The sequence below is a fragment of the Herpailurus yagouaroundi genome, unplaced genomic scaffold, assembly GCF_014898765.1.
Source record: "Herpailurus yagouaroundi ecotype Mexico unplaced genomic scaffold, PumYag 251, whole genome shotgun sequence".
NCBI lineage: Eukaryota > Metazoa > Chordata > Mammalia > Carnivora > Felidae > Herpailurus > Herpailurus yagouaroundi.
The window spans coordinates 2,268,717-2,296,180 of NW_024412468.1; the positions used below are offsets into that span (position 1 = coordinate 2,268,717).

Below are 27,464 nucleotides of genomic sequence, written 5' to 3' on the forward strand. Positions count from 1 at the left end.
TTCTTCATTCGGGGGCTCGTTGCAGGGGGCGCAGCTGAGGAAGTCGATAAACTGAGACCAAGCAGGAGAAGGCGTAGCTCAAGGTCGCTGTGAGCACCCACATTTCAGCCCCCCGCGCCCGGAGGAACCACCCAGAACGGCCTTCAGAACGGCCCCCCAGACAGACAGGGAAGCCGGGCCGCGTGTCCCCCGAATCACGTCTTGCACGACCTGAGGCTTCTGTGCGTCCAGGCTGACCAGGGAGGCCAAGGCACACGGTGCCAAGTGTGGGAAGATGTCAGCACTTCCGGGAACACAAGCGTGGGCCCAGGGGGCACAGATGGGGAGCAACAGGGTCTGCTTCCCAAGCACAACATCACACGATCTCAGCCTGGCGTTCGGCGGTCAAGGCAGGAGGGACTGTTCTAGCCGCTGGGAAGCAGAGGTGAGGTCTTTCTGAACCTGCTTTCTTCTGTCGCCCTTTGCTCTGGGACCCATCCTTATCCACAGACGCCCCCGAGGCCCCGTGCCCTCCTGCCCCACATGGCAGTACAGCAGGGGAGGAGGCCAGGCCTGCCACTGCCCCTGTTGTCCCCGAGGTCACCCCCCCCTGCTCCACGCCCGACGCTGTCCACCCCCTTCTCCTGACCCGCACCCAACTGGACATGCCCCTCAGGGTGCCATCACACGTGCGGATCTCCGCATGCCTCTTGCCCTCCGATTTTGACTCTACCCCACTGCATCCTCAAAGGGAGCTGTCCCCTGGCCGTACCTCAGAGCCTCAGACACAGAGGTGTCTTCTAACGGCATCCAAGGGGACCGAATCTTGCCCCTCCAGCACTGGCGACGGAGGGAGAAGAAGAGGAGAAATTCTGTTGGTATTTATTTTAACAGATCCATTTAAAAAAGTGAGAGTGTGATCAAAGTCATTTTTGTTTTTTAAGTAATGAGGTTCACCATCAAAAAGGTTTGAAGGTCCTTCTCCGAGACACTGGATGTGTTGACCCACGGCCACGGGACCAACGACCCCTGTCAACACACTGGTTCTTCAAGGGAACCTTCAGATGCTGCTATAAACCACGCCATGGAGCCCCCAGGCTTGCAACCCCGTGGCCTCATGGTTACACGGGCCAGTGCTAATGACTCTGGGCTTTCACGCCAAGGGTTTCACTTCCTCAGCTGCGAAATTTGGGTATTTGGTTTTTGGGTTTTTAAAAAAAAATTTTTTTTCAACGTTTATTTATTTTTGGGACAGAGAGAGACAGAACATGAGCGGGGGAGGGGCAGAGAGAGAGGGAGACACAGAATCGGAAACAGGCTCCAGGCTCTGAGCCATCAGCCCAGAGCCCGACGTGGGGCTCGAAATCACGGACCGCGAGATCATGACCTGGCTGCAGTCGGACGCTTAACCGACTGCGCCACCCAGGCGCCCCTTGGGTTTTTTTTTAAAGGTCTTTGAGGAAGGTGTCCTACTCCAGAGGCTCACTCACTGTCCCATCTAACACATACCTGCCGACAACAGGGATTCTAAATCATACTTTTGGGGAAAGACAACACTTACATTCTCAGCATCAACCTCAACCCTTTGGTTGCACATGATGTAAGCATTACTCACCTTATTTACTATGCAACACTTTTTTCACTCCTAATTAGGGTGGATGGATTGTCTTTACACTATGTTCTGTCTGCTTAATAATCCTGTAAGCACGTTATGAGCAAGGACTTTGTTGTTGACTTTCTTTAACCTACAAGAACACCCTGCAGATTGCTATGGTTAAAAATGACACTGAACAAATGGTTGAAATAATGCACTATTAAATGATTTTCTTAGCCAACCTTTGAAGCACACTTCCTGGTTTTCAAACAGGTTGGTGATCAAGTCTTGCTACCATCTTGGGGAGCCCAGAGTTCAAGGCCCAAGGGAGTAGGGATGGCTTTAAAGACCCAATGGCATCTGATCCACGTCAAGAAGGGGCTAAAATTAACGTACATATTTCCTTCGGGATTTATAACCTGCATCATCTCTTCTGACTTTTCCAGGTTGTTAATTACTGTTACTACTCATACGAAAAAACAGTAACTTACTTCAGTGGAGTGTTTTTCTATTTACAAGACAAATTCAAATTATCCATGAAGTCCATATCAAAATCCTATGCAAAAGAGATTATCATCACCATCCCCATTTTACAGAAGAGGATTATGAAGCTCAGAGAAATTAACGCTTTGTCCAAGGGCATTCAGATAATAAGTGACACATTCAGGGAACTTAAACCCTATTTTTATGACTTCAAAGCTACAACAGGCTTTTGCGGCACCTGGGTGGCTCAGTTGGTTAAGCGTCCGACTTTGGCTCAGGTCATAATCTCACAGTCCGTGGGTCCAAGCCCCAGGTCGAACCCAACACAGGGCTCTGTGATGATGGCTTGGGGCTTGGAGCCTGCTTCAGATTCTGTGTCTCCCTCTGTCTGCCTCTCCCTGCTTGCACTCTTTCTCTCTCTCTCTCAAAAATAAATAAACATGAAAACATTTTTTTTAAAAAAGCTACAACAGGCTTTCTGTCTTACTGATCTGTACATCTTAACCAGTGCACGTGCATGCGCGTGTGTGTGTGGGTATGTGAGAGAGGGGGAGAGAGAGAGAGAGAGAGACTGTTTTCCAGAACTACAGGTACAAAACACTGTTGTTTTATGTAAGGATAGAATAACATATCTTAATTAAATTTTTATACTAGTTTTTGAAGATGCCTGAGTTTTGTTGACTTTCTTTTTGGTCACAGAGGGAAGAATGAGTCAATATTTTCAAAGAACAAAACTCACAGCTCTTTTTAAGAAATGATTCACTTAGAGCCTATTTTATTAAAAGTAGAGCATGGCTTTTTCCCCTCTAATTGAGGTATTTTGTATCTAGGATGGTCACAGTTATCCTAGATGAAAAGCCCATACCGTAAGGGAATGCTCTCACCTAGGACTCTGAAAGGGAAGAGGGAACCACGGTTAATTGCGGGGCAGATGTGCTACACATCCATCCCAACAACACAAATCACACCCCTACACGAGGCCATCACTGGTTTTGTTGTTGTTGTTGGTGTGTGTGTGTGTGTGTGTGTGTGTGTGTGTGTGTGTGTAAGGTTGTTGGCTGCAAATTCAAGAGACGATGATCCTGTTTGCTTTAAACTTTTCGAAAAAGTAGTCTCAGATACTATTTTAATATCCGAAACCATGGCTACAGCGCGGCTCCACATTTTAATTTTAATTCAATGCCAGTTTATCTCATGTTGCATAAGCAGTAATTTACGAGTTATCCTTAGAACATTTGGTCCCGTGTCTCTTAGCCACAGGCACGAAGGGTCCAGCACAACTCTCAAGTCTACATGAAAAACATTGCAGTAAGAACCTAAGATATAAAACCAAGACTTTATTCAAAATGAACAGCGCCTTAAGTTGTTTTGAAGAAAAACGAGTTAATACTGAAAAATAAAAGTTTTTGTCAGGTTGCCTAGACATTTCTGTTCCATTTCATTTACAGTTTGTAAAGAAAAAAAAATCAACGATCGTATCTTCTTTGTCTTCAACATCAGAAATGGGGCGTCTGGTTTTGAAAGCCAGGGTACCCAAGTATTCTGGTTAGCTCCTGTCCTCCAGAGGTCACCGGAAAGAGGCTACTTACATTCTGTGTGTAACCAGCACTGAAATGTTTCACCAGTACGTCAGTAAACAAGCGCATATCGGCAGTGAAGCCCATTTTATGAGCTGAGTGGAACAGAATATTCCTAAGTGGAATGCAAATGTGGAACAGGACAGGCAGGGGCGGCTCCATGTCTCAGCATAGAGAGAGAGCCCATGGAGATGCTAACACGCCCAAACCTTTCTAATAGTAAGAAGGAAAATGCTCTGTACCTGATGCCATTGAGATAGCCTAAGAAAGAATCCTTGTATCTGGGCTGCTCAATTTAATTTTTCTGAGAAAAACAGAAGGTGAGTTGATTTCTCTTTTATTTGCTGTTTTTTTTTAATGACGCTTTTGTTTACCAGACTTGTTTCTCATTTTCATGGTTGGAATACAATTAAATCCTATTGACAGATGGGATTCAGCCATGCTAATTACCATGGTGATCAATTAACTCGGCTGCTGTTTGGAATAGAAAAAGCTACATAAACAACAATCTGGAAATTCTGTCTTTTATGAAACCACTGTAGAGACATCACCTATGATGGCATACACTTCATGAAATATCCAATTGACCATGTTATGGTGGCACAAGTGGCTTTTGTATTTATTGCAGATCTCCTCGCTCTAGCTTTGTCCCATCAGAAAACCAGCATACATCCTGCTGCAAAGATGGGTGGACCCAAAGTGTCAGCTTAAATAAAGTGACTTGCCACATAACTAGCTTTTGAGGTGGCATGGCCGGTGGCTAGAGCCATCAGATCCTTCGTGTTTGGTTGGACTGTGTGCTATTACTTCGTGCCCTACAGTGAGAAGTCTCCTGTGTCAGGGCTAAATGTGTATGGACAATGTAAACACTGGTTACTTTCAGAAAGTTCTGCATCAGCTTACCAATATGTGCGTAGTTCCGTCAACACCTTTAAATTACAGGATGATATGCACCAGTTATATGCGTTTATATAAACATACACTAAAAGCACCCACCCCAGAAAGACTTTTGGATATTCCTGAATTAGCCTCTACCCATTTTCTAATAAAATATCTGCACAGGCTGGGGAGTAATGTAAGCTAAGACGGATGGACAACGTCATGCCGAAGACTGGAAGGAATCTTTCCCTAACTATAACCAGACGAAGTGAACTGAGAAAAACACCCACACAGATTTCAACCCAGGCACCACCTAAGCTCTTCCTCATGGAGCTTCGACTTCCCCTTCCCCAGCAAGGCTTGGGACCGGAAGGAAGCACGGGTGTCTATTCTACGTGCGGATGCTGGGGACAGGGAGACTACTGGTCCCTCCCTGCACCAATCCTACCACCCACAGCATCTACAAGGACAACGGTGAACAGTAAGATGTGTGCGTGAGGAGAAAGGAGTCAAGTGAGTGCTGTGATACCTCAAGGAAAGGACTGTCCCTCTAAACCTAGGCAGGAAAAACTTCACCATGACCAAATCCTTCTTCCGGACCCAATGTCATTGCGCTTTCTGCAGTGAGCCTTTGGGCACAGTCCTATCCACGTCCGGCACAACAACCCGACAAGGAACCTTGATCGCTTCCAAGCAAGGTGCCTATGTGTGTCTTCTCTCTCCTACTAGGTATCTTGTTCTTTGAAAGAAGAAAGTGACTCCTACTCATCCATCTGTCCCGGAAGCCACCAGCCCAGTGACTTGCTTATAGAGCGTGGCCATGACATCTTCATTGTGAAAAATGATTAACATGTTTACGAGCTCATCTGCAAATGGCGTGTAAACTTAACTAACACGTAAATAATAAACAAGTCTGTAACTTTCCAAATACATATACTTCTGGGCAATTAATGGGATAAGACACTGCCAAAGATTTCCCACCAGGAATGACTCTACAGGAAGAACAAAGAGGAAGAGTAGAGAAGTCACAAGTAAATCAGAACTAAAAACAAAAAAAAACACAACCAAAAACCCCAATACGAGTAGTGGGTTCAGGCCTTAGCAGCATGCTCCTAGCAGCAGTAGGAAAGGACTCATGAAGATCCAGGATGCTGGTGCCACTGCGATGTGGACTCTTGTCCAATCTGTGGCTGCTTCCCCATTCATTCCAGCACTTTCGCTTATACATCATGATGGAGGCCGTTTGTTAGGAATTTGGGAGGGTTCACAGTTGAGTAAGACAGGTGATGCCTTGAGTAAGACAGGTGATGCCTTGAGTAAGACAGGTGAATCTCACACAGTAGTTTTAATGAAATAAAGATACAATTTTTAAAATAAAAGTTTAAAAAATGCTAACTCTTGGCTGTCCCCTAGCTGATATTTGGTCAAATGTATGCCATTGTTCTCCGAACTTGAGGAGTACGCTCAGAAGCATACTGTCTTTTCTACCAACTACCATAGAAAAGACAGATACCTAGAAAATGTTTACAAAAGAACACTGTGTTGATTGAATATTAACACCACACGAGCGAAAAATTATTTTCTCATTTTCAGGATAACACATAATTACCTAAATGTAATGAGGAATGACGATGCTAGTGTTAATATTTTGACGAAGAAAATGTATGTTTGAGTTATTATGGTGTATTTGAACTTATGAATAGGTCACGATGCTATTTCTAAACTACAGTGTTTTTGAAATGTGCTGATTACAAGTTTGCTATAAAAGAGTAAACATTTAAAAAGGTTTGAATGATTTTCCCCAATCACAGCTCAAATGAAAACATCTTAAGGCTCTATTATCATTACTGTTACTATTTTGTGTAACTTGGTTATGCTCCATTGAGCAAGAATTTTTAAATGGAAACGGTCTTTTTCTAGTTAAGTTTCTAGAAAGTTAAGAAACAAGTATCAATCCACGAAATCGTAAGGTGTTTTCATCCTGTCTTTATTACCTTAAATGTATTTAATCTGTAAGTGTTTCTCTCACAAATTACAAGTGATCTTCAGACTTTCAGTAATAAGGTGTGCATCCTACAGATCTGAGTTAATTTTGAAATGATTAAGACAGTGAAGGGATCATACGGCACAAAATTATAGCAGCAAACTTTCTTAAAAATAAGTAAATCACATGTATATTTAGATTTGGGAAGTCTATATTTTGAAGCAGCCAAAAGCTATCAAGACACTGTGTTATTCTCAACATGCAATATATACTTAAAACATATTTCTTATGATTAAATGTTAAAACAGTAATCTATAAAATAAAGCAATAATACAACGTGCCATAAAAGTGCTCCCTGCTGGAAAATTGTGCATCTTTTTAATTGCACATTCTAAGTGATGGAGAACATGTCCTCACTACATGTGCACTTGCTCTCTCCTCACACGTGTATATTTCTGCAGTGCGGGTCTTCTGTCTCCTCACAATAAAGAACAACACCAGCTGAGTTGCCAGCACGTTGATACAGACTATGTTCTCAGGTCTCATGAGTTTCTTCAATTACGTATCTGTTTATACATTTACGTTAGAGGTCTTATCACAGTGTTTAAGCCTCAAAGATGGGCAATGCTAAACCTCTCAAATGGGAAACCTTCCAACGTACGAATAAAAGCCTGAACTTTCATCGGAGTACTGTTAATGTGTGTACCGAACAATTATCTGAGGAAATAAATGTTGCTCATTTGTGACAATTTATTGTATTATTGTAAAGAAAATGGAAGAATAGTAAGAAAATTAGTGGCTTAACCTCTGAATCAGCTTTGAAAATTCTGCATCTTTCCCAAGTTGCTTTGAGAATTTCAAGGAACAATTGCCCTGTCTTAATAAGTACTTTATTTTTAAAGTGATACCAGGCACATACTTCAAGCAAGGAATCCAAACACAGCAAGCTGATATGTGTGCTTAATGTGGTTTAATTATTATATATGCTACATACTAGACATTTACGAAGCTACTCCTTTTTCACAAAAAGACATTTGCTCCGTAACGAGCAAGACATAGCGCTTTAAACATCAACTGACTTCACTAAGTGACACCATAAGTATCTGGATTTTTTACTGCATTAAGGTTTTATCAAGAGGCAGATTATAAAGGGAATTGTTGTGGATTTATTCCAAAAAATAACCTGGGGGCTGTTTAGTGGGCTGGCCTGAAATCAGCATCATCTTTTCTATTGTCTAGGTATTTAGGCTGTACAAGGAGAATCGATTTTCTGAGTGATCGCCCTGAGACCTTGTAGGGAATCTCACTTATCAAAGGAAGATTCAATTATGTTCCCATACTGTACTTATGAAAGAAGAGAAGTGAGAGAATGTATTCACGGAAACTCGTCAGGAGAAGTTACAAGAACCCCCAGTTACCTGGATTTGTGCACCTAGAGAATTCAGAGCGCCCGTCATTTCTCACCAGGCTGTGCAACAGGAATTTATGCTGTGGGATCATTTTTATATTTAGGCATATTTATATAGACTCCCGATGATCCCTGAGTTTATTATACAATCAGAGTAAGTTTGTCATTACAGTTTTGAGGGAAGATAATTACACATATGGTATCTCAAACACCCACGGTGCTGAGAGAAATGAAAGAATCAAACCACATATATGCAGCCCCAGAAGGCTGTGTTTAGCGTTTTAGATTCCAGGCTGCTTGCTTTGCAACAGAGGCGAGGTCTGCATGAGTGGCTGGACTGGAGGACCCGAAGACCCCAGCTAATCCTGACATCCTGTGTGATACTGTGGGGAATGATGACACGGAATTGGCCAGACCTCGAGGGCTTCTTGTTTCCACCGTGTATTCTCAGAAAAGGCTACAATAGTAAAAATGGCATCAATGCAAAATGCCACCAAAAGTAAAGAGTCACAGCAAGCTAACAAGAACACACGGCATGAAGGTTAATTATGTTCGGTAACAAAGCAATGGCAACGTGAACAAAAAGAACGTTAGCTTCTTCTTTTGATGTCAACCCTGGGTCCTTGCTGTGCCAAAAAATCAAAAGCTTGCTCTGCAAAATGATCTCGCCCCCTGTTTATAAAACACAAAACCCTAGCATTATCTCCCTGACAACCAACCGTCCAAAGCCGGTTGGTAGGACGGAGAATCTGTGCCTTGCTGGCTGGGTCTCACCTTGCACTTGTTCTCAAGGTCAGCACGACCAAGGCTGATCTCTGATGACTCACCAGGACATCAACAACTGCAGGAGTTTGTGAACTTAACATTTTGAGTCAAAAGGCCATCCCTCTCCACAAAGAGTGGAAAATAGCCCCAAGTAATTCACAATTTTCTACAGGAAAATTACAATGCAAGATTCCGCCCCCCCCCCCCCCCCCCAAACTGTTACAAAATCCTCCTCATCCTGAAGAGCCGCTCCCTTTCCGGTTAAAGGTGTGAAGGGAGGCCACACACTTCTCAGCCCCCGGTTCTCCACCATGTCCACCCCCACGCGGCTGCCTTTTCGCCACCTTTCTGGAAGCCTTCCCGGCCCGACCCCCTCTCCGCATCCTGCATTTGTTCCCCAGACATTATTCACTCCTCCCGAGTTGTGCGGACTTGTCTGGTGTTTTTTCAACCCGCTGACTTAGCGTGGGTATGTGTGTGTGTGTGTGTGTGTGTGTCCACCTACACCCCCCTTTCAAAGACCGCGGGGTCCTCTACGAACACAGTTGTCACTTCACATTATCCCCGGGACTCAGCTTATGCTTCACACACACTGGGCATTTACTCCACGTTCCGATATGAACGAACAGGTGTGTGGAAAGATAATGACAGTCAGAGCAACGGGTGAGAGGCCATCCTTTCTCCGAGACAAACGAGGCCAAAACAAAACATTTCTGTAGGCTGATGCAATCTGGAACAAACGGTGCAGGTGTTCCGAGAGAACTTGCAATAAAGAGGCGGGGAGGGACACGGCCGACGATGCAGAACTACCTTGTGGTTGGTAAGGACACACACCCTGGGAGGCAGGAGTGCCTCACTGAAATACAGACACAAAGAGTGGCATTCGAGGACTTCTCCACGGCCACCGTTGGCCCTGGAGGTCCTGTCTACCCTGACCCAGCGAGCCTCCGCTCAGGTGCCTATGGGAGGTAACGGGCCCTCTGTCGGAGAGGAAGCCAGAGACACCCCCAGAGAGGCATTCATGACGCGTTTGACTCCAGAACTGATGTCAGGTTGGTTTCCTCGAAGGAGCATCTCACGCATCCACTGGAGGAAAGGGCCTATTTCTTTTTTTTAAAAAAAAAATTTTTTTTTTCAACGTTTATTTATTTTTGGGACAGAGAGAGACAGAGCATGAACGGGGGAGGGGCAGAGAGAGAGGGAGACACAGAATCGGAAACAGGCTCCAGGCTCTGAGCCATCAGCCCAGAGCCTGACGCAGGGCTCGAACTCACGGACTGCGAGATCGTGACCTGGCTGAAGTCGGACGCTTAACCGACTGCGCCACCCAGGCGCCCCAAAAGGGCCTATTTCTAACCAGGCCTCCATTTGAGAGCCTCCGTGTCACCCACGCATTCTGGTGTTTTCCACTCCCCGCATCCGACGGGTAGACACGTGCCGTCCATTCTAGTCAGGGAACACTCTTGTTCCCCACAGAGCGGGCTGGAGCCTTCCTCGTATTTGTTCCTTCGACCCACAGTCTCCTGTCTGCACCAGCGAGAACCCTTTACCTGGCTCTCTCCCCACCTGTCCCCATGAAGCGTTAGAGACCTCTTCCTTAAGTCAATTAAATGAAATACACACACATACACACACACACACACACACACCTGCTTCAAATCTTCCCCGCTTCCTTTCTCTTTCTTCCCGCCCTTCCTTTTTTATATTTTTGGAGGGAGGACTCTTCCTTATTGATAATATTGCCATTCCTTGGACTCACATGTGACTCCATAAACCAGATTCAGTCATCTTCTTTCCAGCCTCACATCCTGCCACTCGAAACCACGTACAAATTTCTCCTATTACGTTGGATGGCTCACGTCCCTGGACAGAAAGCAGGCCGCGTCATGAATTCTGGCTTTTTTAATTCTTTTCGTCCGGAGCGACTCTCACCATTTTTCCCACAGAAAATGTGCATCCGTCAGGACCTGCCTGGTCTCCTCTGGAGCTCAACGTGTCTCAGCAGAAGCCCTTGCCTCCAGTACTGCGATTTCCCCGTTCACCATTGAGCCCCCCCGAGAGCGTGAGGTCATGGAGCTCAGGCACCGAGTCTGACCCCCACCCCACCCCGAGCTCAGGCACTGAGTCTGACCCCTGTCTTTTGCCCCAGGCACACAGGGAGATGCTGGCCGTGGAGGCGACCCGCACTCCTTGCCTGCAGAGTGACGAAGAGCACACAGACTATAGCTCTCAGAGGGCCCCGATGAAACCTTTCCTGCTATTTGGGAAGAGCTCATCATTCCCAGAGGACGGATGGGCAGGGCTGGAAGGGCTGGCCTGGGAACCACGCGGCGGGACCAGAGAGACCTGGCTTCTGGGGGAGCGGGCGTTCCAAGTTCCAAGCAGCACCACACAAACGGGGTCTGGAACACACACGTGCCCTCGAGGTTCCGTGGGGCTGGTGAGCAGCTGGGCCTCCCCGACAAGCGAATGAACGAGAGCCGGGGCACCAGGGGAGGACACCGGTGAGCCTGCCACGCAGCCAATCCCCTGCGCCGACCCGGGGCCCATGCCATGCTGGTCACCGTGTACTGTGTGCGGAGGGACCTGTCGGAGGCGACCTTCTCCCTCCAGGTCAGCCCTGACTTCGAGCTGCACGACTTCCGCGTCCTGTGCGAGCTGGAGTCGGGGGTCCCCGCCAACGAGATCCAGATCATCCACATGGAGCAGGTCCTGGCCGACGACCACAGCTCGCTGGGCTCCTACGGCCTCCGCGATGGTGACGTGGTGGTGCTGCTGCAGAGGGAGAGCGCGGGATCCCGGCCGCCCGGCCGCACGGCCAGCCTGCCCCATGTGGAGCTGGCCGGGCCGGCAGAGCCGGGCACGTCGGGCGGCCGCCAGCAGCACCCCCCGCAGCACCTGCAGCGCCGGGTGCAGCCCCGCGGCCTCAGCTCCGGGGAGAAGAGGGTGTCCGCACAGAGCCTGGACAGCCCTGTGCTGATTCGGAGCATGCTGCTGTCCAGCCCCCACGACCTGTCGCTGCTGAAGGAGCGCAACCCCCGCCTGGCCGAGGCCCTGCTCAGTGGGAACCTCGAGACGTTTTCGCGCGTCCTGATGGAGCAGCAGAGGGAGAGGGCCCTGCGGGAGCAGGAGAGGTTTCGTCTCTACTCCGCGGACCCGTTCGACTTGGAAGCTCAGGCCAGAATCGAAGAAGAGATCCGGCAGCAGAACATCGAGGAGAACATGAACATAGCGATGGAGGAGGCCCCGGAGAGTTTCGGGCAAGTGGCCATGCTCTACATCAACTGCAAAGTCAACGGGCACCCTCTGAAGGCCTTTGTGGACTCGGGGGCCCAGATGACCATCATGAGCCAGGCTTGTGCCGAGAGGTGCAATATCATCCGGCTGGTGGACCGGCGCTGGGCTGGCATCGCCAAGGGGGTGGGCACACAGAGGATCATGGGCCGGGTCCATCTGGCTCAGATTCAGATCGAAGGGGATTTCCTTCAGTGCTCGTTCTCTATCCTCGAGGACCAGCCCATGGACATGCTTCTCGGGCTGGACATGCTCAGGAGACATCAGTGTTCCATCGACTTGAAGAAAAACGTGCTGGTGATCGGCACCACGGGCACGCAGACTTCCTTCCTTCCCGAGGGGGAGTTACCCCCGTGTGCCAAGCTGGTGAGCAGTGCTGGGCAAGAAGAGTCCTCAGACAAGGAAGCAGTGGACACTATTAAGCGTTCGGTCAAGGATTTAGGACGGAAAAAGCACTGAAATGGGTTATAAATATGCCACCACCTTGAGGGAGCCTCAGGTCCCGAGAAATTCTAAAATATGAGCTCACTGGCCATGTAATCATTAAAAACATCAGTAACAACCAAACCTGGCTTCGGCACTACCTTCTGAGATCCATCACCGTGTAAGTCATGATTGCTTGATCTCGGCCCCTCATCCATTCCCTTATCCCAACGTCACTGAGCCTCGGCCCAGGAAGGCTCTGGAGGTTCCACGTGATTTCCAGAGAATCCGTCAAAGAAAATCAATCTCCTCCTTTAGAGACACTGTCCTATCAGATCACGGGGTGGCTCGTCTAAACCACATGCTGTTTGCTCATTCCCTAGAAAGAGCCATCGCTACAGACCCCACAGAACATCTGTAACAAAACAATTTCCAATCAGCACTAACAACTATTTACATTAAGAGAAATAGGTCTATTTTCACAAATGTTGTTTTCCTTGGGGAAAGTCTTAGAAATGGTGAGCCAGTTACACTCTGAAGTTGATTAATACTTACAAATGTCTGTTTTGGACAGTAGAAAGGCAGATTTCCTCATATTCTACATCTTCCCTTCCAGCGGACTCCCCTGGAATCATGCTCACTGCACTCTGCCCCTAAAGGCTGTTTTGCCACATTTGAGAAAATGGAATTTTCTCCTAGGAAGTCTAAAATAATGCCCCTTTCCCTTGCATTCAAAGAAACCCTGGTCATAAAATGAAGGCCAGCAAGTAGATTCTTTAAATTTAATTATATGGTACAACTCGGAAGGCTAGTGGTTGTGCTGTGGGGCCAGTGGGAGGTGGGAGCAGGCAGTGGGCCACATCCCTTAATACTCATTTCAACTAAATCATCTAACAAAAAACCCCCCAAAACCCTCTGTTTTAGGGGTGCCTGGGTGGCTCAGTCGTTTGAGCTTCTATTTTTGGTTCAGGTCATGATCTCATAGTTCATGAGTTTGAATCCCCACATCGGGCTTGCTGCTGTGCGCCTGTCAGCGCAGAGCCCATTTTGGATCCTCTGTGCCCCTCTCTCTGCCCTTTCCCCACTTACACTCTGCCAAAAATAAATATATATTAAAAAAAAAAAAAGAACAGTAGATTCTAAGTCAAGAAATACATGTTCTGATTCTAGCTCAATAGTACTTAGGCGTATCGGTTCACATCTGACACAACTCCGATTCCTCATCAATAAATCACTTTGGAGCAGAGAGCCATTGTCAGGTGCCCGGGCTTCATTATGATCTAGGGCATTCTTTACATTAAATTAAAATTTCCCAACAAAATCTAAAGCCACTGAAAGCATTTCCCAAAAGTTACAGGAAAACAAAATGCTCCCTGTCATCACCATATGCCTTTCTTGGTTGGCTGCTTGGTGACACCAACCATCTTATTTCTAAAGAGTCACCTCTTCCTTCCAGACACCTGTTCACCGCCTGTTTTCTTCTTAATAGATGTTCCCATGCTCAGATGCCTCAACCTTGTCTGCATTCGCGCCAACGGCAACATCCATTGAACTGCTAAAAATGAGCAATGGACAGACCTCTTCGCTACTTTTGCTCCTAAGTAGTCAGCAAACGTAACTAACAAAAGGAAGAAATTCAGAGTAAAGTCAGGGATAATCAATTAAATGCCTGTGATGAAAACTGACTGAATAAATACAATGAATCCTTCACTGATAAAAATATGCGTGTTCCAGGGCGCCTGGGGAGCTCAGTCAGTTGAGCGTCCAACTTTGGCTCAGGTCACGATCTCACGGTTTGTGAGTTCGAGCCCCGCGTCGGGTTTGCTGCTGCCAGTGAGGAGCCTGCTTGGCATCCTTTGTCCCCCTCTCCCTTGGCCCCTCCACCGCTCACACACATACTCTCTCACTCTCTCTCTCAAAAATAAACATTAAAAAAAAAATACGCACATTGCTCAGCAGTTTCTACAGGGTTCTGTTTTCAGGTCCAAGTGTCCTGAGTGCATGTCATGTGGAAATGCTCGACATAAAAGTTTGGTATTTGGCCTATCAGTATGTCTCACCCATAAAAACCAACCTGAAAAACATTAGATCTTTAAACTAAAAGGTAGTTTGTATGATATCACATCCCAACATACCCACCTTGCCTTCTTGAAGGAACATCCCTTCCAAAGTAGCTACAGTGACTCAGGACCAGTCTCAAGAATAATTCTGTTTCTGATTTTGAACTGAACTCTACTATTCCATTAACTTCCAATAAATAGGTCTTCAAGTTTCCTTCTTCCAAGAACATATGTAATTAATGTGATTTCTCTGGCATGAAATAATCCTTTGAATACATGAAACCAATGTCACTTAAGTTTTAACTTAGTTCTTTTAGCTGTTTCTCACAGCATAAGTTTGGACCCATGTAAAAATTTCTGTCATGTTCCTCTGGACATATTCTAGCTTCTAAAAATATTACTTGAGTAAATGGGTTGATAAATTAAAAATACTTTTATTGAGCTAAAAAGCAATGATCTCCAAGAAAAATCAATAAGCAGAGTGGATGAATTAAGCAGTGTCCTTCCTGATTAATTTTTAACATCACTGTCTTTCAAATCAGATAGGATTTTAATAATTAGTTTCATGGATCGAAATCCTGACTCAGTCCTGTGTGCACTTGAATAGGTCTTTGTCGATTAAAATTTAAATGGATTAGTTTTAGGAAAAGGTTACATCTTTTGCATGTCTATCAAGTAAATTAGATGCTATGCAATGTGCCTTCATGTATGACTGCCCTTAATCCTCAGAATAAATCCTCAAAATAGTCACCAACCGCATTTTACAGATGAGACATTCAAGGCTCAGAATAATGAAACATTCAGATATCGAAAGCTTAGTGTTCTTTAAACTCTTTCTTGACGACAATCTACATTTTTTTTAATGTTTATTTTTAAGAGAAAGATAGCGGGGGAGGGGCAGAGAGAGAAGGAGACACAGAATCCGAAGCAGGCTGCAGGCTGAGAGCTGTCAGCACAGACCCGAGGCAGGCTCGAACTCATGAACCACAAGATCATGACCAAGTTGAAGTCAGACGCTTTGCCTCCCAGGTGCCCTGACAATCTACATTTTAGATTGCGACTCAGTTTCACGTCACACGCACACACACGTGCACACTCACACACGTAAGTCTATTTCTCCGAAACAAAAAAATTCTTGAAATAATATGAAATGTTTTATCCTTTCCCAGGCTATTACTTCGAAAAACTATATTTTATTACTTAAGAAAATACATTTAGACATGTCCCACTAATTATCTCACCAACGTATCCTGACCCACAATGTGAAAAAACTGACCTGCCGGCCTGCTGAGTTCAGGTCTTTCTGATTTCAGCCTCCTTGATGCGACACATTTGAGTCCTAGCTACCAGTAAAAATTGTCACAAAATGTCACCAACTCGGATTCTTGCTACTGGACATGAGTAAGCCTTGTAAGGAAGACGGAGAGTCTCATCTTGAATTTGCATATGACTGGTGACCTGGGCCCCCCCCCCTGCTTAAAGGAATGCTTGCCAAATGCGGATAAATGACCCCGCTGCTCTGCAAACAAAACCAAAACAAAATCTATGGAAATTAACCACCACCGGCAGAAAGGACAACAGAGGAGCAGTGGACAGAAGAGGGTCAACAATTATTTACTGAACACCCACGAAATAAGCACTGAGCCACACTCTCACAAACGTGGACATGTGCGAGTTATTTCCAGACCTCAAGGGGAGCACAGCCTGGCGGAGCCAGGGGAAAGACTTGTGATCAAGTGAGGACAGAAAGGGTGGACGTGTAATGTGTTGGTGCAAATGAAGGAATGAATCTTATTACGGGGGGTATTTTTAAAAGAAAAAACAAGCCACTGAGTGCACTCTCAATATGTCTAAAATGACCGACACTGATTCTGGACAACAAACATCCTCTCCTCCTACAGTTCAGGCTGCTAACATACAACTTCTATAGCGTCTGCTGTTGGGAATTATCGACTGCAGGGAATGTACTACCTGGAAAACGAGGAACAAATCTTCATTTTCCTTCTTCCGGTTAGAAATCAGGATAAAGCACGCCACTTGAGGAAGCTGACCTAACCCTGTTTAAGATGACAAGCCATTTAAAGAAATCCATTAATCCCTTGGTTTCACCTAACGTCCATGTAAATGCCCGTTTTACCTAAAAGGAAATCACTGTGGTCGATAAGCATGCATTTCGAGAAGGCAGTAATGCATTCTGCTGCAGTTAAACCAGAAGACTGATGACTGAGATTTGGAGAGCACGCAGCCTCCATTTTTTTCCTAAAGCACCAGGTCGTAAAATTTCTCTTGTTCCTAGGGGAAAACCCACTCCCCAAAAGAAAAAGAAACGGGTGTCTGCATGTATGAATTCCTCTTCACTGCAGGCATTAAATGTTGCCCTTTAAAAAAAAATGTTTATTTTTCAGAGAGAGAGAGAGAGAGAGAGAGAGAACGCATGTGAGGGGGAAGGGGTGGGGGGGGGGTGGACAGAGGATCCGAAACAGGCTCTGTGCTGTCAGTGCAGAGCCCAATGCAGGGCTTGAACTCCCAAACCCTGAGATCCTGACCTGAGCCAAAATCAGGAGTCAGAGGTTCAGCCCACTGAGCCACCCAGGTGCCCCTAAATGCTGCCTTTCTAGGAGAACAAGGCACTTCGTACAGAGGGTCACTGCTGACGTCCAACATTCCATAAAGAAACATTTGAGGGAGTGGTTGGACAGTGATCTGGGACTCACCACTGGGGAAGCGCTGTCAAAGCGCTAACATTCAGAGTGGTTCTTGGAGACTGACAAGAGCCTGGAAAACCGAAGAGCAACAAAGGTAAAGAAAGGGTAAACAAGGACGAGGGGAGGGGGAAAAACCCTAAAGGTCTGTTGTGCTTTTATTCTTTTTTTATTTGACGTTTATTTATTTTTGAGACACAGAGAGACAGAGCATGAACGGGGGAGGGTCAGAGAGAGAGGGAGACACAGAATCTGAAACAGGCTCCAGGCTCCGAGCTGTCAGCAGAGAGCCCGACGCGGGGCTCAAACTCACGGACTGTGAGATCATGACCTGAGCCGAAGTCGGTCGCCCAACCGACTGAGCCACCCAGGCGCCCCTCTGTTGTGCTTTTAAAACTACATCTCCCTGGGTTTAAGTGCTGTTTTATAAGGTGGGTGGGGCCTGGGCTGAGATTAAGTATTGGCCGTTAGGTCCACACTACTTTATTCGTCACTGGCCAGGTATTTAAAGCGAAAACGTCTTCACTTTGGAGCCTGAGTCAAACTTGCTTTTGTGCCCCTGCTTGTTTGCAGGTCTGGCTCCACGTGTCAGAATCAGACTTTCTGAAGAGTCCGTATCGGAGGAGCGGGGTCTGCAGTCCCGCTGTGGCTTTTGGTACAGGGTCCGTGTGACGGGCTGTGGAGCTGGGCACACCTGTGGCGGCTTCCTCTCTTATTACCCCAAAGGACTCTTTTCTGATGGTGGCTCCCCCCCCCCCGCCCCTTCCCGCCCCTCCCCCACTTCTTTTTTTGAGGAAAGCCTTTTATCAAGCCAGCTTTTCTATTTCTAATCAGTAAGGCTTATTTTAAGAACACCATTAGAAAAATCATAAGGTAAACTCCTCCTGTGTGAACGTCCATACGAGGCCACACAGGCGGTGCTCCAGAGGAGAGCAAAATGTCTATTTTCTACTGGTAACTGATATATGGATGCTGTGACCAAATAAAGTAGACACTGAGGACCAACAAAGGCATTTTCCAGGTAACGTAATCACTCAATGCCATCAAATTCTTATGCTACAGCATCAGTCACTATTCTAAAATCCTACTCTACTAGCCCTTTGTTGCAAGGACCTTGAGATGAAGAGGAAAATTCATTTAAATTTTTTTTAACGTTTATTATTGAGAGACGGAGAGACACAGAGCGTGAGCAGGGGAGGGGTAGAGAGAGGGGGAGACATAGAATCCGAGGCAGGCTCCAGGCTCCGAGCTGTCGGCACGGAGCCTGACGCGGTGCTTGAACTCACAAACTGTGAGATCATGACCTGAGCCTAAGTCTGTCGCTTAACCGACTGAGCCACCCAGGCGCCCCCGTTTACAATTACATTAATTCGCATATTCTCCCTTCAAACCCATGTCAAGTCTAGAGATTCAGTGAGTCTGTCAGAAAGTATCAATGTCTTGCATGCATCAACATCACTAAAAATTCAATATATTTTTTCAAGAGTCCAGTCACTGTCCTGTGTCATGCAGAGACACAAGGAAATGTGATAGTGTGAGCCTTTAAAAGTTAGAAGTCAGACGAGCTGGAAAAAAATGCCAAGTCAATGATTCAAAAAAAAATATTCCATTCGGTGCCGACTCGTGACATATAGAACATCAGTGCAGGGGATGGTCTCCCGCGCCCGATCTGAGCTGCTGACCGCAACATGGCAGAATCTCTGGGAGAAAATTTTATCGAGCAGCTACTGTGTGTCAGCCGCTATCCCGGTGCTGGATGTGCAACAGGTTTTGGTGCTCAACCGATACTTGGAGCTGCTGCCAGGCAAACAGGAGAATCTGTCCCCTCCTCAAAGATGAGTCATTCAGTGGTGAGGTGACCCAGCTAACCAAAGCAGTTCTCAGGGCGAACTTCAAGGTGAAGTCTGCGGTCTGCTCTGGCCTTGACCCGCGGTGGGTGGCGCCGTGCCCAAATTCCTTCCTGGTGCAGGCTGAGTCTCCCAGCTCAGTTTGACAGCTGTCAACAGATACTGGGCTCACAGGACCACGAACAATAGCAATGCGGGCCGAAGAAGTTAACCCCTAGAGATGAGTCAGCGGAATGGAACACTGTCACATACTTAACCTCCAGGGAAAGAGAAGTGGGCTTCTCCGGGCCAACCAGATGGCAATTCTACACATGTTTGGGGACTGTGAAAACCTGGAATGGGGCCCAAGTTACTAACGAAAATCTAGCAGGTGTTGGGATTTTCCGAAGCGACAATGATCTTGTTCGCAATGTCATCTTTGGTATTCGGTATTTTTTACAAGGCAAAGAGTACCTGCTTAATAGATATAGATTATATGAATGAATAAATGGACAAAGTCCCACATTTATTAATAAGCTGATGCAGAGAAAGTGTGACTTTTTATTTTTTAAATAAAATATTTAAGGTAGGTATGACTAAATTATATATAGTCAGATTACCTTTGTTTTTTTTTAAAAAAATTTTAACGTTTTATTATTTATTTTTGAGAGAGAGAGAAAGTACGAGCAGGGGAGGGGCAGAAAGTGAGGGAGACACAGAATCCGAAGCAGGCTCCAGGCTCTGAACTGTCAGCACGGAGCCCGACGTGGGGCGTAAACCCACGAACTAGGGGATCGTGACCTGAGCCGAAGTTGGAGCTTAACCGACTGAGCCACCCAGGCGCCTCTAGACGGATTATCCTTGTATAATTAGAATAAATACGTTCTGAGTTAACAACATGGTTGATATTCACATGTACAGATTTAAATGTAAGTGATCCAAGAAGTAAATCCTTAGGGTGCTTTTAATCTGGGTAAGTTGCCAACTGTTGCATTCCAAGGACAATCTACCTAGTTGGTTTGTGTGGCCGAATCCCACCTTCGTGAAAACCAACAGTCTCACCTCATGGCAACACCCTGCATTTCAGGGAAACCAGAACATCTGGTCACCCTACAAGGGTTGGAACCGGATTTTTAATGTAAAGCACGAGAAAGAGCATACTGTGGGCCCCTCCAAACAGGATGCAGATTTAATGGGCCTGAATGATCGACAACCCATGTTACCAGCATATGTCCAAATATACCTTGAAAGGAGAATGTCCTAGTCTATTTGTGGAAGAGAACTAACCCTATTTAAACTGATTCATCAAATGCTTCTGTACTGGAAAATGAATCATTTAATTTTTTTAAAATTTTTTTTAACGTTTACTTAGTTTAGAGAGAGAGAGAGAGACAAAATGCAAGTGGGGGAGGGACAGAGAGAGGGAGACACAGAATCCGAAGCAGGCTCCAGGCTCCGAGATGTCAGCACAGAGCCCAACATGGGGCTTGAACTCACGAGCTGGGAGATCATGACCTGAGCCAAAGTCGAATGCTTAACCTACTGAGCTACCCAGGCAGCCCGAAAATGAATCCTTTTAAATATCATAAGAAAACCACATCTTAAGTACTAAAATACTTTAATGAAAGAACCCTAAATATTTTTTCAAGAAAACCCACAATACAACTGAAGGTGAAGAAGCTGCTTGAATTGTCAGGACCCCTTAGAAGTGGTTTATGTTTACGCCACTATAAAAATGAAATCAATGGAAATGGATGTCAGAAAATAGGAGCAGAATAAATATTTCAAATAATTATGAACTTGGATTATCCTGAAGAAGCCCCGATAAGACAAAATTATACCATTTTTCACCCTGAGAGTAAGATTAGTGGTGGAATGAATTTAAGCCTCAAAGTAAATCCCAGGTTGGGCATTTTCAGGGACTGTCTGAACAGAGGAGCAGAAACGACGAAAAGGAACACAAATAATGATGTTGCCTCCACATTTATTTTAAGTCACCACGTAACTGGCAGAAAGACAAGATGCACTGAACAGAAAGACAAGATGCACAGCGGGAAACCAGCAGATTTTGGACAAAAAGTTGTGCTTACGGACAGCAGATGATGTCCAGAAGCAGCAGCTTGGCCCAGGATGTGATTGAGGGGTGGGAGAAACACGGGGGGACCCCTGATCCGGCAGAAAGTTGTAGAGAGTTGGGGGCTGGGCGGAAGGAGAGGGAGATACCACCGGCCGATCACACTGCCACGGAAGCAGAGGCGTGAGAAGGTTCCAAGGAAAAGAGGTCAGCCACTGAGGCTCAGTGTGCCAAACAACGCAAAGAAAAGCCAAATGGCAAAGCGGGACCTTTCCCTCTGTCACCGCAAGGACAACAGAGCCTGTGACAGGAGTGGCTTTCACAGACCTGAGCGGTGTGGGGGAGCAGATGACTTCCGGTGAGCACCAGCAACGTGCGGACAAGGACCTTGTCTTATCCGAGAGGCCCATTCTTCACGCCCTGTTTAATCACTCCCCTTCTGACCTACCTCCTCAAAAGTTTAGAGCTAAACGCTGTTAAGAAAAATGTTATTTAAATATCCCGGAGCCAGGGCTGCAAGCTGTATTCTACCAGGAACAACTGCATGAAGTGAGAGCAACAGATGGGCAGTTGGGGTAAAACAGAAACAGAGATCTCTGTTCAAGCCCTGCCACCTGCTATCCCTTGGCGTCCGAAGCCAGGAATGACGGAAAACAATCTCGCTGATTGGAGATAAGCTGTAGGAGTTTACATATGGCAAGGTCTCCACTGTCAAAGCCTCATTATGTAATGACTCTTAAGTGCCTGGTCTCAAGTTCTCTTCGTGGGCACGAGGCACAACAACACGGCTTTGCTCTTTCTCTAGGTGTTCAGTAAGTTTCACGAGAAATGCAAAAACCTTTCCGGGCACCCAGCTCTTCATCATGATTCAAGCTCCACTGCTTTTGAAAAACTCATGCCGCAGAATTTCCAAAAGAACAGCGAGAATATACTGTTAATTGCTTGATTTTTACATATTTCGAGGTAGAGCTACTCCTAGAAAGGCATGTGTGGAAGTTTCACACTTCCATGTGCACTGGAACTTTCCATGGCTTTGTGAAGGTCTAAAAACCCTGGCAGCCAACTCAATAGATGAGTTTAGGTCCTGGAGGAAGTTAAGAGAATAGGGCAGAGATACAGCATCCTTTAGCTGAAATGCCAAGGTCACGAGGTGAAGGTGACCGGTCAGGTGAAACACATAACGTCCACTGACAGGTGGCCAAAATGACTCTAGTATGTAGCTCAGGTAAATCTGCTTGGTGAGAGACAGGCCTTATTTCAGTCTCCCAAGATACACATGAATAATCTGGGCCACGCTTTCGAGGACGACTATAGCTTCCTGGACCCCCGATGTGGAGGAGTCCCTGGTGAAAACCTGTGGGTACTGTATGCAGGGAAATAAAGAAATCACATTTGGCTCTAGAAGCCAAAGGAAACAGAAGTCTCCTGAAGAGCAGGGGGTCCCACAGCGCTGAGAGGTCAGGAAGGGGGCTGAGAATTCAAGGCGAGATTTGGCAAGATGGAGGTCGTCGGTGACTTGGGCAGGAGTGACGCTGTGGGTGTGGTGAAGAAAGAAAGGTTCCTCGGAGGACGTCCAGGAGTCAGCTGGCGTCAAGGAGGTGGGGAGAGCTAGGTCCTGAGAGCTCCCTCAGGAAGGGGTTCTTCCAGGGAAGAGGGCCACACCATCGGGGATGAAAGGGCCACAAGACCCAGTGTTTTACTATGGAAGTTACTGGGTGTATTTACATGTTGATGAGAATAATCCAGGGTGGGGAGGAAGATGAAGAAACTACAGAACAAGGGGAACCCAGGACCCAGATCCTTGTGCCTGAGGGGCAGTGGAGCCCGAAGAACAGGAATTTCTGGCTTGGGACCACACCAGGCAGGTGGGACGGCCTGAAGACGGCCACTTATGCCCTCTTGTCTTCTCCTCACCACCTCAGCAGGGCCACGAGCAAGCTTGAGAGGACGGCAGGGAGCTGGTGAAAGACCTAGGGGGGAGGGCACGGGCGAGAGACTCATTAGTCAGAGAGGTAGCTGAGTGTGGGAGCGACCCCGAAGGCCCACTGAAGATTCCGGGTCCAGGATCAGAAAGAAAACCAGCCGTGCTGATGAAGGCGACACCCAGACAGAGGCTGTGCCTACGGAAGGGACCCTAGACAGAGGCCGTGGACGTTCTGGTCCCTGCACCCATTGTGCTGTGCTCTCTGGGCGCTCAGTCCCCAGGATAAAGGAGAAGGTGGCGGGCCCGTCCCACTGGGGGGCAGCCAGCCTTGCGTGCGGCCCCCTGGGTTGACTACAGCTTCTAGAACCCTAGGTCGGGGAGTACTCAGCGTCTGTTCGCCCGCGCCAGAGTCCTGAAGGCAAATGGCCACCCCTCCAAGCGCCCCCAGTGCCCACCCTTGGGGGCACATGTAACCAGCAGTGCCCCCACGTCTGAGACTCTAACTGTAACCGTAGGTGTCGGCATCGGGGGAACCAGACACCCATTTAATTCACCACCACTGCTCTACACCCCCATCCCCCGGAGCAGTTTCGAGACAGAAAATGGGCCGCGCGCCAGGCCACACAAGCAGAAGCTGGGTTTGCCCTTGTTACTTTGTCAGGCCCGAGAGGTACTAACGAGCGGCCCAACAGGCTACAGGTGAAGGCCAGGAACGGGGACAGCCGGCACAGGGTGGTCGGGAAGCGAAAACCCAGCTCTCCGTCATTACGGAAACCGCGGTCATGAGCTATCGTCATAATGAAACAGAAGCACAGGCCCAGGAGCAGCCAAAAAAAAAAAAAAAAAAAAAAAAGTTTGGTATTCGGGGATCGCCAGGACGGCATTAAATAGCATCCCACCACCATCAAACGGGAAAAATTAATTTTAATTGTATTGACCACAAGGCCTCCAACGTGAACTGAGAATTAGTTGACAAGGACAGGGCAATAATTAAAGGCAATATATCAGATGCCGCTCAAATGATCAGCGGGGGGGCTTCGGGCATCACGGTGAGTGACCTTTCTAGTTGACACGTTCATTAATGATGTGTAGGAGGAAAGCCAGCATGTGACCAGGCTTCCCAAAACGATTCCACCTTAGGAGCTATTCCAAAGGCGAGCTGCCAACATCACGGTAATAACTTAAGGAGGAGTGAATACACAGGTTCTTGGGAAGACTGAAAATTCGAGACAGGCAATTATACAGTGAGATAACGGAGGTATATGAGGAAAGTCCCAGGTCACAACATTAAAGGGTGGCAGGATGAAGGGGAGCGGGCTATACTACCCCCAAATCTGCCACTTTGACATACTGATTATTTTTAATTAAAGTTACTTAAGAAAGAGCCACCGTAAGAAAAACACCCTGACCCTCCTTTGTCCCCGTGAAGCAGGAACTGAGTCTCCCGCGTGAAAGGGATCCTCCTTGTACCAAGAGGACAGACGGCATCCCCATCACCAGAGACATGGGATTCGGGGCTGAGAAGTCTGTATACGCAAAACCTTGTTGCTTCTTCACGCATTTGCTAGCCCACGCCCAAACTTCTTGGACTTGTCAATTCTTCGCGAATTTATGGTTTCCTTGTCCAAAAGGTGTAACGGTCGCCTTCCTCGGTCACTTGTTCGCACCTCATGTTCTCCTGGGCTTCCACATACACCGAATTAAATTTGTTTTCCTCTTGTTAACTTGTCTTATGTCTAATTATTAGACCAGGCAAAGAACCTAGAAGGGGAAACAAGAAGAGCTTTCCTCCCCTACAATGGCGACCTTCCGGGACAACCCATAGTTCTATTACTGACGTTTATTGAATAAAAATGCCTGCCAGATATTATAAGCACTATTCTTGCACCTAGAGAGTGTAATCAAACATAGCACAAGTATACAAATAGTCATGGGCTTTTTTTGTTTGTTTGTTTAAAAAATCTTTTAAACATTTTTGTATAGGGGCGCCTGGGTGGCGCAGTCGGTTCAGCGTCCGACTTCAGCCAGGTCACGATCTCGCGGTCCGTGAGTTCGAGCCCCGCGTCGGGCTCTGGGCTGATGGCTCGGAGTCTGGAGCCTGTTTCCGATTCTGGGTCTCCCTCTCTCTCTGCTCCTCGCCCGTTCATGCTCTGTCTCTCTCTGTCCCCAAAATAAATAAACGTTGAAAAAAAAAAATTAAACAGAACCATACGCTCTGTCACCATGCGGCCAGGCTTCATTCACTTAGCTGAGAAGCATGTTTCAGTATTCACTCCTTGTGGCTGAAGCCAGCATGCTTGTGAATTAACCACGTTAATTTCCAAGCACCCCCTGGACCTACCTCCCAGTTCTGAGTGGCAACAACATGGCAGAACCCAGCAGAAATCCGCAAAACCTAGGATCTTCCGATTAATAACAACTCCTAAGGAAAGACCGGCCCACAAGAGTTTATTTTGTTAATTTTACTACAAGGGATCACTCAAGAAACTGACGATGCTATTGTTAGAAAACATTCCCTTGAGCGACACTGTGATCTTTACTAACGAGACAGGCTACATATTCACTAATGACTGATGAGCTGGGATCTTCAGAACTCCTTAGCTAGCATGATCTGGAGCTAAGTGGATTGCAGTGGGAATTGAGGAGACTTTGGGTGGTTCTTTTTTGCTACTTGTTTTCCATCCAACCTCCAGGGTTGACATGGATAGATGAAGTTGATTCTCTTTCTGGCGGGTTCCCAGAATTTTCACGAACCGGCTTCTCAACTGGTAACCGACCCACATCAGGGACGGATGAACACCTGTTCTATGAAATGTCCTGAGGAGCCTGTAGAAAAAGTCAGAAAAGATCTTCCTTTTTCCTGTTTTCATCTACATCTCCATTCTGTGGGATCTTTATTCTACGTCGGGCAGAGAATTTCTATGTTCTTATTCACTGGCAGAAGCACAGCGAAGTAATTTATGAGACAGACTATCGGTCTTCATTGTAATTTTCCAGGCTAGGATTTTAAGTCATACTTTCTTCTATTATTTGCTTTATATGCTTATGATTCAATTGACCAGATACCCCCTTGCTATGAAATCTGGAATGGTGAGCTTCTCTTAAAAATCTCAGTCCACTGAACTGAAGTAGGAGAACAATTTCCTAATGATGCCTTTGAGGAAAAAATCGGTGCTTTTTCTACTGCAAGGGTTTTCAGAAAGAATACTAAGAAGTGGAGATCCCATTTACAAAGTACAAATTTTCCTCTGAGGAGACGTTATTTTGTTCTCTCTTGTACTTCAGATAGTTGGGTAAAAACACTACGCAAAATAACTGAAATTTCACTTTTTGCTGTGTCTGTTTTTCTCACAAATGTGTATTTTAAAATTTTGTGGTCATTTTATTTACTCACTTAATTTAAATGAGATGGCAATTCCTTCCTGCAGAAACTGATCGCTGCCCAAAGAGCTTTTAGGCTGCAGTCAGCTTATTACAAAAATGCTCCAGATGGGTATACTGTTCCTATGAAAATGGGTTAAATAGCTGTAATCGCTATAAACTGAAGAGAAATTATTTATATCTTGTGACATAAGCGTAGTCATCTATAAAATTAAACTACACCCACATAAAAGTAACCTTTTTGTGTGCCACATCAGTTATTTGGTACATAGTTTGGAACAGAAGGTACAGAATGACAAGTGCATATAGTCAACAGAGCGGGATTTTATAAACGCTTGCATAATCCAGAGAGATCAAACGAGACGCGATGCTGAGACCCAACACAACACATGCTCAATGTAAAATTTGAGGAATCCATAAATGCGGATGAAACAATGGCCCCAAATTCCCGAGGCTTGTCCTCTGTCACACGACAGAGATCAGGGAGATTTGCACGTGCGGGAAGAGGCAAGACAGAGACAGTTATGAGGGAGGAAGATTCATGGACCACAGAAGAAGAAGGGAGGCCGGCAGAAAAGGAGGCAGGATGCTTCTCCGGAGCCCAGCCCACCAGGAGCCCGCGATATCCACAGTGTAGACGCCACACCGGAGCCGGACGGGGGTCCCCAGGGGGCTCCACGTCACCTACCACAGCAGCAAACACCACCACGTGTGGATTACGTGTTTGCCTCGTAACTGGATTTCTGCTGCTGGGAAAGGATTCCTGGAAAGGAGGAAGAAGGGGTCCTGTTTCTGGGAATGAGGCTCCCAGAAAATGGCACCTGTGTTGTTGCACAAGGCCCCCCACCGCACGGGGGTCGCACACCCGCTGCTGGCCTTCACCAGCGACACTGTGTTAGCGTCTTCATTCCGCCGGATGGATGCTGGTCAAAGAGTGAGGAAATTAGGTACTTTCGCCATTAAATAATCTAAACGAAATGGGGCAGCGCTAACAAGGAAGCGGGCCAACGTGATCGGCGGGCAATACAGACACGCACGGGAAGTGGGTAAGAAACGTGAACTAACGTCCAGCCTCATCAGACACAAAATGAACACGTGGGCAAGGAGGGAT

General features: G+C 46.6%; 2 protein-coding genes across 3 annotated transcripts in view; one reads left to right on the forward strand and one right to left on the reverse strand.

Annotated features, from left to right (window-relative positions):
- The window catches only part of PDGFD (platelet derived growth factor D), a 222,735-nt gene that overhangs the window by 97,979 nt on the left and 97,292 nt on the right, over window positions 1-27,464 (reverse strand). The window lies entirely within an intron of this gene.
- On the forward strand, window positions 11,223-14,096 carry DDI1 (DDI proteasomal shuttling factor 1). The gene is made up of 2 exons (XM_040460767.1): window positions 11,223-12,567; window positions 13,876-14,096. The coding sequence occupies exon 1, from the start codon at window positions 11,223-11,225 to the stop codon at window positions 12,420-12,422; it is 1,200 nt and encodes a 399-aa protein (XP_040316701.1). The 3' UTR covers window positions 12,423-12,567; window positions 13,876-14,096.

Excerpts from the sequence above, each read along its gene's own strand:
- DDI1 (XM_040460767.1), top strand. The coding sequence starts at position 11,223 with ATGCTGGTCACCGTGTACTGTGTGCGGAGGGACCTGTCGGAGGCGACC.